Source organism: Chiroxiphia lanceolata, chromosome Z (genome assembly GCF_009829145.1).
Source record: "Chiroxiphia lanceolata isolate bChiLan1 chromosome Z, bChiLan1.pri, whole genome shotgun sequence".
Taxonomy (NCBI): domain Eukaryota; kingdom Metazoa; phylum Chordata; class Aves; order Passeriformes; family Pipridae; genus Chiroxiphia; species Chiroxiphia lanceolata.
Window position 1 is genome coordinate 55,360,878 of NC_045671.1, and position 12,105 is coordinate 55,372,982.

Below are 12,105 nucleotides of genomic sequence, written 5' to 3' on the forward strand. Positions count from 1 at the left end.
CTCCCCTACACTCCTGGTATTCTGAGAAATACACAGTATGTGTCAGATCTGTTTTCCTGTACTGGGTGAAAAAGAATTTAAGAGACATTCTTCAGGCAGGTCATACAGTACTCAGTAAACAACTTCAGCTGCACTTTACAACAGCAGCACTTTGCACAAGTTTTGAGAAGTTACTTTTCACCACTGTTACTAGCTTCACAAGTTCTGTAATTTCTGTGAAGTAATCTACAGTTTAAGTAATACTTTTAACATGGCAGGTGTCTTCTGCCATTCTTTGGCATTTTCAAACTACTGTGGCTGGCTGACCCAAAGGTGATCTCTGAAACAATGCCATTGTTGCCAAGTCCACACCTATCAACAAAAAGAAACAACCCATCCACTTGGAGTATTTTTTTCTGTATTATATAAATATCAGCAATTGAAGTATTTAGAAATCATCCTCACTTCAAAGGTAACACTCAGCTCTTTTCAGGGGTAAGCAAGAACATGTTTTGATGTTAGTAAGTGATGGCAAAGGGAAAACATACATGCTCAAAGCAGTTGCAAGAACAGGACCATTTCTTGCTGAGTGCACAAGCAGATTCCCTTGGAAACAGATGTCTTCTAGTTACTAAAACAAACCAACCAAACCTCACCAATCCTCCCCCACCCCCCTCCCAAAAAAACCCAAAACACCTAAGAAAATTCACCTTATAGCGTCTTCCATCATTAGGACTTGCAGGCTTAAGTTAATGCAACAATTAAGTCCAGACTGTTTTCTGAGTTAAAGAAAAGCCTTATGACATTGGAGCCTGAGACCTGAGTATCTTTCCCATCCTTGACATTTTCCACAGTCACAGACACTTATGTCACTTTTTCATATAAGTAATGACTATTCTTTTCTCAGTAAAAACAAGAACAGAAAAAAAAAAAAGGAGATGATGAACTAGGGTGGAAGAAAAAGTTCAGAGTTAGGAAGTATTCAGAAAACATATTGGATGAAATAGTTACAGAGTTCATTCCTGTATTTACTGAATCAAACCATGGATTGTTAAGATTTCAGTCAGACTCTCAACACAAGCAAATGATCTATAGATCAATGACAGATGAACAAGTTCAAGTTAATAAAACCTTCAAAAGAACTTTCTCTTGAAGAAAACTAGCTCAAACATTTACAGGAATGCATGCAAATGCTGCACGTCTCCCACTTAAACTAAAAGAATTGGACTTTTCCTATTATTGTGAGATTAGCTCAGCTGATTAAAGCATGGTGCTAATAAAGCAAGGTTGTGGTTTCAATCCCTGGATGGACCATTCACCTAAGAGTTGGACTTACTGATCCTTGTGGGTCCCTTCCAACTCAGAATATTCTGTGAACTCTGTGCATAAAAGTGGAACACATACCAAGATACAAATACATACCTTTGTGAGATGCATAAACTCAGTAACAAGTTCTGCTTTCTGCTTATTTATTTCTTTGATCTTTAGATTTGCCAGTTGAGATTCCTTCTCTACATCAATAGCATCTTGTTCCAGCTGTCTTAAACTATGGGAGGAATCAATATTTGATTAATCATTATTAAAAATAAGTTGTAATAAAAATACAAAAGTTCTTTAACTTGATGATAAACCAATAGTTAGCAAGGATATGAATTTGTAAATCTAAACATTCCAAATACATTAGAAGCATTCCTAATCTCCTGTTTTTAAACTGAAGACAAAAAAAGACAAAAAACTAATAGAAAAACTCCAATTTTGGCTACTAACAGCATCAGCATCCCTCCACAAGCAGAGTCCTTTACTTCTGTAAATTTCAAATTAGAAAAAATCAGTATAAGGAATGACATTTTTCTTCTGCTCCTACGTCTTTACAACCATACAACATAGGAGAATTCAGGAAGTTTGCTTATTTCTTGTTACATTTACTACTAAAAAAAAACCTGTGTCCTCATCTTAGCACAAAACCCAGAATTTTCACTTGTCCTAAACTTCCAAAACACGTAAGAAGTTCATATGAAATAATCGTGACATCTTAGTGAGCTGCAAAGCATTTGGAATTGCCAAACAGGTCAAGAGGATGATCCAGGAAATTACAAACTAATCATTCTTACTTTGATCCCTAGAAAACTCCAGAGCAAGGCCCCTTGGAAAATAATTCTAGAGGCATAAGAGAGATGGTGATCAGGAACACCCAGAAAGCATTTACGAGGGGTACCTCATACCTGATGAATCCAACTGTAAAAGAACAAGGTGACAGGAGACCAAATGGTTGTCATTTACCTCAATTTTAGCAAGGCTTTCTGTTAAAAGCTGATAAAAGCTCACCTGCACACATATAAAGGAGAGACAACAGCAGGTGAGGGAAGCCCAAGTAATACCTACACCTTAGCTACTCACAGGCCTGTGACAGTAGCCAACAGCTCATGAAATTCCCATGTCCACAAGCCCAGAGAAGCATAGGGGCACCCTTGCAGACAGGAACCCAAATTCAGAACTCAGAGGAAGGGACACCCTGTAACCCCGGACAGCCTCAGCACCAGTGTCCAGGTGTGAAACCCAACAAGATAAGTCAATACCACAGCTCCCTCTGGATTAAGGGAATGTAGTTTCCTTGAGGTGGAACTGAATCATAGAACAGTTTAGGCTGGAAAAGACCTTTAAGATCATTGAGTTCAATCGTTACCCTAACACTGCCAGGTCCTCAACAACACCGTGTTTCTAAGAGCCACATTTGCATGTCATGTTACAAAACCAAAAAACCAACCAAAATAAAACAAAAAGCCACTCTGATAAGGCAGTAAAATACAGCCATCATTTAATTTCAGGCTCTGAAATGCAAAAATATATTTGAAAAAGCTATTGTCATTTAAGGTTGCAAGGGTACCACATGGGGCTCCAAGGATGAATGAGAACATGCCTCTCTGTGCCTCCCTCTGCAAGATTAAACAGCAGTCCCCAACCCTAATTCAACTGTTGGCACCACCTTTGGTGACAGTTCTCCTGGCAAAGGAAGAGTCACACCTCCTTCCCCACCCAATTATCATGAAATCACACGTCACAGGAAGAGATCTGCTTGTCTGTGATGGTTGCATCTGGCTGGAGAAGAGTGAGTAGGACTTAAATGACAGCCACCAGAGTGGCACTACAGGTCAGAGGTGGACATGATGCCAGCACCTGGTACAAGTGGAAGTGTGCAAGAGTGTTTGATCCCTAACAAAGATCAAGCCATACTAGATGTGAAGTGGCCTGGGAGCCAAGGGAGCGGGTATGTGTGTCACTAAGAGTGAGACCACAGGAAGAAATGGTTACTGGAGAAACCAGGAGAGTCCAGCCAGGCTGCTGCTTCTACTGGCGAGACCTGCTGGCATGTGTATGTATTTTAGGGGTAAGATGACAGGGGTAATGGCTATGAGGCAGGGACTGGGCGAGTCTCAGCTACCTCTATACATTTGTATTGCCTCGGTGTCTCTGAGGGAAGGACCATAGAAAGGGCTACTGGGAAACTACAGAGTCACAGCCAGTTCAGTGTGCATGTACACATGGGTGAGACAATCTGTCCAAGTAACAGGAGCAGGGCTACAGCCTCAGGGGCTTGCATTCCCAGGTACCAGAGAGTGGAGAGACTGAGGTCCAGAGACAGTTACTGTGCAGATTCAGTGTCTGGACCCAGCTACTCATGGGATCCACAATGCTCACAGGTATGCACAGAAGCCTTCCTAGGGGAGCCCCACGCTGCACAGAGAGAGTAGAAACATGAGGCAGCCACTGGTGCTGCATTTGTGCCATTGCTTTGTGCGTCTATCTTTGCTGTATGGTCATGTGTAAATACTTACATGCTGTTCAGATATGTTCTGTGTATCTGGTGGGAAGTCAGGATTAGCCTCACTATTGGATGCAAGCGGGAGGACTAAACTGCATCAGCTCCACATTCCCCTCAGTCTGCTTGAACCAGACTCATTTCTGTAACTTTTCCAATGCTGTCTCTCACACTACAGATGTATTGAATTTTGAAGACCACAGTCTGAATTAATGAAAGACTAGATCAGTAAAAAAAGATTGCCACTCTTGAGTTTGTTGTATCCTGCCTGGAGGCCAGTATCAAGTGGGGTACCACAGGACTATGTTCTAGGACCTGTCCTGTTTAACACTCCTGCCAGTGACACAGCAAGCAGACAGAGGGCCCCTGTCATCACGTTTTCTGATTACACTAAACTGGGGGTCGGAATAGGCCTGCTCTTCGGAGGGATCAACAGAATGCTCATGAGATTCAGCAAGGACAAATGCAGAGTCCTGTACTGAGAAGCAGGCTGGTCTGGCAGTGATACAGGCTCAGGACAGACTGACTGCAACAAAGTTCACAGTGAAGGACTTGGGGTATTGGTGGAATGTGAGCTGTGCATGAGTGGGCAGTGTGCCTGGGCAGCAAATACAGTCCTTGGCTGTATGAGTGGAAGCACAGGCAGGATGAGAGTGACTTTTTTCTCTGTTCAGTACTGCACATGGTCAATGAATGACAGTGGTCCAAAGCTGAAACAAAACAGACTGAGACTGGATGTCAGTGTTGTCTACTGCCTTCTGGGAGTGTGAGCTTAAATGAAATACCACTTCAGCCATGCCCAGATTCTGCCTTAAGACAAAGCATAACGGAAGAACTAATTGCAGAGGCCCATAAAACAAAAGAATGTTATGAAAAATGCTATGGACAATTAGGTCCAACTCAAACCCTGACACACTTACTTAGTACCACTTATGTACATTATGGTATTATCTAGACACGTGCTGCTAAAATAGATGAATATGGTAATATCAGGGGTCACTGCATGGAATTATTCAAACTGGAATCCTATGATTTTATTACAGGAAACCATCTGGAATACTGCTACCTGGTGCCTTAGATACTGTCTTAAATTTTAACTTCTAAACACCTTACTTGTCTTGATTATCACCTGTTATCTGATGCTCAGCCACTGTTTACTTTGTAAAAGCACACAGTAAGAAGGTGGCAAAAACAACTTTGTTATTAAAATGTTCATTTTGCATAAGATAATATGGTTTGTTTCCTACCTATCATACTTCAAAGCAATTTTTGATTCCAATTGTCTCCTTCTGTTTCCTCTCTCTAAAAGGTCCTTCTTCTGTTGCCTGAGTTCATTGTCTCTGTGTTCCAGATGTTTCTGTCTCTCAAACAACGTAGTCAAACGAATATCCAATGACTTCGACATGTTATTGATGTCCTGAAATAAAAGCACACCACTAGCATTCTTACTACAAATATATCATACTAACAACATGCAAGTATGCTCTTCTTATTGTATAGTAAAATGGGTAGTAGTTCACAACATATACAGTACACAAAATAAATTCCTACCTGTTGTTGGCTTTCCAACTGCCTTCTTTCATCTGTATCCACAGAACCACTGAGAAACTGTGCTGCCCTCAGGAATGTGTTAGTAGAGAGGGTTCGATTTGTATAAGAAGATACTTTAATAATATATCTTTCTTCCGCTGTGTATATTTGCCTAAATTTGGTTTCTCGTATGACCTAAAAAACACACAAATATATTAATCTGACAAAAGCATTGCTTAAGGCAAGGCTTTTCAGAACAACGAATAAACTAAAATCCACAGTAAAAAAAATTCAGCTTATGCAAGACTCTGACTTGCTAACAAGCTTTGCAAAAAGATGATGCTATGTTTAATGCAGCATTATACTTGTAATTCAGACTGGTGAGCAAAGAACTGTTAACTGTTACTCTGTCATACAGCAGTTAAACAGGTTATGACTATTGCTATATTACAGATACCAGAAGCAACTGTTAATATTTGTATTGTATCATGAACAAGGATTGTACTGGCTGCAGATGCATGACATGTTATAGGTGTAGCCTGTGTAACACAGAAATAAAGTACTCAAGAAACTAAAAGATGAAGCCATAAAGTGAGCTGTAATGCATTATCTTCAGTCAAGTAAATGCTTCTGGAGAAATAAGGAGGTATAAAAATATTAGTTGCTACTTTTAAATTACTCATATCAAAAAGGATATGGTAAATCTTTGGTTATTTCTAATAATGCAAGGTAACACAGTACTTCAAAAAGATATAAAGACATAAAATGTCCAGTAAACCAGAAAACAGCAAAAAGCCTCCACAGGATAAGATAAATCTGACAAAAAATTTTGTTCAGTTTATATACACAGTACCAGCCGTATTCTCTTGATTTGGTTCAGTAAAGAGTCTTTACTTTGATTTACCACTCAGACTCTGGTTGACAACTGTCCTTGTTTCAGCCAATAAAGAGTTAATTTTCTGCCATAGCCAAGAAAGGGCACGGCTGAGGGGGCATGGTCCATGACCTCTTAGGTCATCAGGGAAGAGATACAACATACAGGTGAACTCGTGATGGAGGGGTGGAGTGAACCATGGACATTCTCCCAGGTTATCCACAACCGTGAAACACTGCAATGCAGCAGCCAAATGAGCGAAGCCTCTGTGGTAAGGGGAGGGCGACAGTCGAAATATAAATACAAGGGGTCTGGTAGACTGATTACTGAGCCACATCCCCCTCTTGTCTACTGTAAAAAATTAACTGTCTTTGGCCCAAACCAGGATACTGACTTGGAACAGCATACAGGTGAAAGACAGATTTAACTTCCTGTGAAGTACCGTATTAAGATAATTGAATTTGTTAAAATGTCTTGCAGTATATTAGTCTATAATGAACTGTTTCCACTTCTAAAGGACAAATAAAAGGAGAAACAAAATCACTAAAGCAGTTTTTTTGCTTTCTCCAGATTAACTTGCCAAAAAATTCCCACAATAAAACTCTAGACCATAGGTGTTTGTGCTACTTAAGATACTTTACCCTTTCAATCATGTCTCTGGTCTTCTCTGTTCCCACAGGAACCTCATGAACATGATACTGGTAACAAAGATAACTCATCACAGGACGAGGAGCATCAAATAACTCTCGTAAATATGAGAAAAATCCATATTGGCTGAAGGAAAAAAAAAGCACCCATCAGAAATCAAATTTAGCAGGTAAGCAAGTTGAAGTTACTAAGTCAGAAAGAAGTCCCACTAACCCAGAACTGAACTGGTCCAAAAATCTGATTTGCATAGAAAATTCTTATATATAGCAACAGCAAAAAACAACTGCATTTAAAACCATTCCCCCCAATACAATCTGATACATACTGTAATTCCTCAATAGGTCTTGAAGGGAGGCTTTCAGCACATGATGCAGCAGGTGCGCATACAGCATTCACTCTTAGTTTCTGATGATCACGTATCTATATTAGATTTGGTAAGGAAGACCAGAAAAATTCACCACATGAAAATAAAGTATTTATTATCAATTTACAGCATCAGAATTCTTTTAAACTGATGACCTCTGGAAGAACCCACATAAATACACTCTGGCTCAGGTATAACCAAGTTCTCTAAAAGCAAACTCTGTTAATGTCTCTAAGTATTATGCACTACAGGAAAACAAAAGCAATCAAATCCAGAGCCAGATGCTCAGTCTGAACAGTTAATCTGGATGTAATAAGGAAGCCCACGGTCTCAAGCTGCATAGCCATTTTGCACAGAGAACGGTAGACCACCGACTGCAAACATGCTGAAAAACCTAACCCTAACAGCGCAGAAAAGACTGGGGATATAAATGAAACATCAGTTTAGCTAGTTAAAGCAGCCTTGCACTGGGTTCCACAACCTGTAGGCAAGACAAGCCCTCAGAATCTCAGGTATCACCATTATTGTTCATGTATATAAAAATTACTAGCTTCTGTGAAGGGCAGACCTGTGAAGGTCTTCAAAAATTGCAGGACAGTTTGTCATTGAGCACACTATTCTGTGGACAGTAGATAGGAAGCATTACGACTGTTTAACACCATATCTTATGGCTTTTTCCTCCTGCATCATCTACCTGGCTTTCAAAAGGAACAATCTCCTCTATGATTCAGAAAGGAGCAGTACTAAGAAAATACAAGCCTGATTTGCTACTTGGACCATTGCATCTCACAGAAGATGCTCTCTTGTCTCTTTCGTGAGAAGGCACTGCAAAATCTTGGTACTCAATTTGTAGATCCCCACTCTGGCCCATTTTCTTGTACACAGTATTTTATATTTAGCAATTATCACCTAGTCAAAAAAGACAAGAAGGTATTTCTAAAAAACCATTCTTAATATTTCTGCATTCCTCTACGGAATGTTACTCTAAGATTTAAAAAAAATCTTACTGATTAAGAAAATCTTAATCCAGAAGAAAACCTTTAAACACTTTGTATTAGCTATTGTTCCAATCGAAACTTAATATTTACTTGGTAAACTCTGAAGTTTAAGGCTCCTACATCACTATTTAATTGATTTTTAAAATGGGTGCCAACTTGCCTCTACAAGAAACACTTCCATATCTTCTTGACTCTCAAAAACAAAAGCCCTCATGTCATCGCTTGAAATGTGGTTTTCAATATATTTAGCATGTCTACTGTCTCTTGGATTGATCTAATAAAAAAAGATAATGAGAAAGTGATTTAATACAATTGGAATTATCACCCCAAAAAACATTTTAAATAATCAAGATTATATGCATGCCTACATTTAATGAAAACAAAGAAAATGTCTTTAAAAACATATTCCCTGCCTTTTTTGCAACCAATTCTCTTAGGAAGAAATCTACTGTGAGTCATAGGTCATTGTGCTTAGTTTTTAGCCATCCATATCCTTCAGCACACCCAAAGCTACCACCTCTCTCCATACCAACACTCCCTCTTCTGCTCCACTCTAACCTTACAATTGCAACCACCCCCATCTGATGTCTAACGGTCTTGCTCCAGTACTACTAAAGCTTTCTCAAGGTTCAGAAGCAATCAAGCTGAGGAATTAACAAGCAGAAAACACCACACTCTACAAATTATTCATACGGAGTTCCCCTTAATTGGATACCATGAAGATCAACTACAAGTAGAGAAGAGTGAACCACTAGCCAGACAGATTATGAAACTGGCTAAATTGTCTTTGAATTCTTAAAAAAACAAAACAAAACAAAACAAAACAACAATAGCAAAAACCCAAACAAACAAACAAACAAACACCCCCATGTTCAACAGATGAAGTTTGTCATATCTGAAATGTTAATGTATTTTTCAGTTAACTCTCACTAGTAATTAGACATTATGTCACTTTACATAACACACAAAGGCAAAATTAGACGGACCTACACAATTTAATAACCTCAAGTCAGCCAAAGGCTGGGTATTTGAAAGTTAAAATTTTTAAGTACATGAGACTAACTTATACACCAAGTATGCTGGTTTTGGTTGGGGTAGAGTTAATTTACTTCACAGTGGCTAGTATGGGGCGCTGTTTTGGATTTATGCTGAACACAGGATTCATAATACTGAGATGTTTTTGTTATTGCTGAGCAGGGCTTACACAGAGCCAAGACCTTTTCTGCTCTTCGTACTGCCACACTGGTGAGGAAAGTGGGAGACTGGGAGGAGACACGGCTGGGACAGCTGACCCTGACTGACCAAGGGATGCTCCATACCATATGAAAGCACACAAAGTATAAAAAGTAGGGGGGAAAAAGGAGGAAAGGGGGACATTTGGATAAATGGTGTTTTGTCTTCCCAAGTGTTGTGGTTTAGGAACAGTATTCTCCAATTTAGTAGTCCCACTAAAACCATGCTGCCACTCACTCCTCACTTTCCCTTCCCTTTTCAGCTCCCACAGGATGGAACTGAGAACTGGAGGTACAAAATTTGAAATCAGAGGCTAAAAAACGAACAATTTATGTGAACAGCAATAAGATAAGAAAATGAACAGTAACACCCTCAGTACTAATTACAGAAGGCATAAGAGACCATTTACACTGAAAGCCTGCAACAAATACTGACTGGCTCTTCCCCACCACTGTTCCTCCTGACCGGAAAGGGACACTCTTCCTCTCAGAAGCAAAGTCCCTTTTTCCCCACCCCTGGCAGTGACATGAGGTGGGATCAACAACATTAGGGTCTGGCCCCTCAGCCACACCTTCTCTCAGCTACTGCAAAAAATTAACCCTGTCCTTGGCTGAAACCAGGACACCAAGTCACCATTAGACGTGATGGGGCCATGCTCTCCTGAAGGCTGAACACCTGCCTGCCCACAGGAGGCAGTGAATTAATTCCTTATTTTGCCTTGCCTGTGTGCACAGCTTTTGGTTTCCCTATTAAACTATCTTCATCTCAACCCACAAGTCTTTAGGCTTTTACCCTTCTGATTCCTTCCCTGATCCTGCTGGGGTGGGGGGGGAGAGTGAGCAAGCAGCTGCTGCATGGGGCTTGGTGTTGTCTGGGGTTGAACCACAATACGAAGAAAAATTTAGACATCAATGGATGTTACAATATGTAACGTGACCTTAAAGCAAAGGCATCCTATCAAAGCATTTGTAAAACAAACTTGATATGGTCTTCCAGGAAGAACTGAAATTCTGGTAATAACAGGAAATACTTGGGATTCTATATTAAAAAAAAGTAACATTGAATAGTCCTAGTGCATGTACAAAATGTAAGAATTGATATACAAATATTCTAATATACTTATTTAAATTGCAGCAATACACTATTAAATAGGCTTGCAATTCTGATGAGAAGTGCACTTGAGATCTTCATCCTCTTCAAATTACATGGGGCATATATAGCTGGGACAGTGATCAAGTAATACACTAAAAAAATAAATAGATCTATATGCTCCTTGAAAATTTATTCCTGCTATTCCTAGCTAGTACAGCATCTGTCAAACCAAACCAAAACCAGGGATGGATCACATGTTTCTGTCTGTAGCTGGCTGTGCAAAGCAAACCAAAAAGATACCTGGGGATCACAGACACATAACCATAGCTGAGCTATAAGTGGAGATATTCAATTCCAACACCACTGCTTTTCTAAGCATCAAGTAAGAACTACTGAAGTCTAAATAACTGGATGCACTTTAGAAGAAATCTGCAATAGACACTTCCTTGAGGAGGGAAGGAACCATCCCATCTTAATCAATGTTGAGAACCACAGTATTGCCTATGAATTATAATTACAAACAGTTCATCATGCTAATGTATCCTGCATGTACTTGGCAGGACATTCCAAGGTGTGTCTTAAAAGTTTTTAAAGTCATTCTCCAAGTCTTGCAACACATAAATAATCTAACCATTAACTAGTCAATGATACACAAGTAAATTTTCTTACTTCAAGCATCATGGGTTCATAAACTTTTTTTTTAAACTTGTCTTTGTTCTTTCTTAGCCACGTAAGAGCAGAGTATGTGTCCAGGAATCTCCCTTTAAGGTTCTCCTCCTTCATTTTCATTATATTATTAAGTTTTCCAAGGTGATCAATTATTCCTGTAATTTAAGACAGTTTCTTAAACAGAGTCCCATAGCAAGCACCCAACAAAGTCCCATGGCAAGCACACAACAGAGTCCCATGGCAAGCACACAACAGAGTCCCATGGCAAGCACACAACAGAGTCCCATGGCAAGCACACAACAGAGTCCCATGGCAAGTACACACTGTAACTAGCATTTTGCAGTATTTATTGACTGTGCTACTCCAAAAAGAAGGTTGTTAGTAAATGCTAAGAACTAAGTTTCTCTTTCCAGAATTGAGACGCTGCTTAAAGAAATCTTAAGAACTATTAAGGCTTAAAGACTAAAATAGTTAAAACTTAAAGAAAAACAAAATGTGGTAGCACAGTAGAAGTACAGGCATTTCATCCTGAAAGTATATTTCTTCAAGACTTTGTTTTTTAAATACAGTGATAGAACAAAACATCCCAAGAGAAAAGAAGCAGTGGGATTAGTAACATGAATACCTGTGTGTTATTTCATGCTTGAAAAAAACAAAATGTGTGACAATAGACTCTGTGTGCTAGTCAGCAGAAACAGATCAAATAGTTTCTGTGCTGCTCAAGAGAAAATACATAGTGTCTCCCTCCTGAGATCTCTTGGACTCACTGCACCTCAGTTTCTTCTTGGATTCTATGACAAGTTAACTGCCAGACAGACACATGGGTATGTGCAAATGAGCTAAATTCACTGAGGAATATATCCAACGTCTCCTACCTGACAAGCTTTAGTTTTTGAATTTT

The 12,105-nt window shown here is 39.5% G+C and overlaps 1 protein-coding gene across 2 annotated transcripts in view; it reads right to left on the reverse strand.

Moving 5' to 3' along the window:
* The window catches only part of SMC5 (structural maintenance of chromosomes 5), a 48,615-nt gene that overhangs the window by 17,409 nt on the left and 19,101 nt on the right, over nucleotides 1–12,105 (reverse strand). For both annotated transcript variants that reach the window (XM_032676053.1, XM_032676054.1), the window contains 7 exons: nucleotides 11,205–11,359; nucleotides 8,371–8,484; nucleotides 7,174–7,268; nucleotides 6,842–6,974; nucleotides 5,348–5,521; nucleotides 5,044–5,213; nucleotides 1,402–1,525 (listed from right to left, as the gene is read on the reverse strand). In XM_032676053.1, coding sequence (XP_032531944.1) covers nucleotides 1,402–1,525; nucleotides 5,044–5,213; nucleotides 5,348–5,521; nucleotides 6,842–6,974; nucleotides 7,174–7,268; nucleotides 8,371–8,484; nucleotides 11,205–11,359 — 965 coding nt within the window. The remainder of the gene's footprint in view (nucleotides 1–1,401; nucleotides 1,526–5,043; nucleotides 5,214–5,347; nucleotides 5,522–6,841; nucleotides 6,975–7,173; nucleotides 7,269–8,370; nucleotides 8,485–11,204; nucleotides 11,360–12,105) is intronic.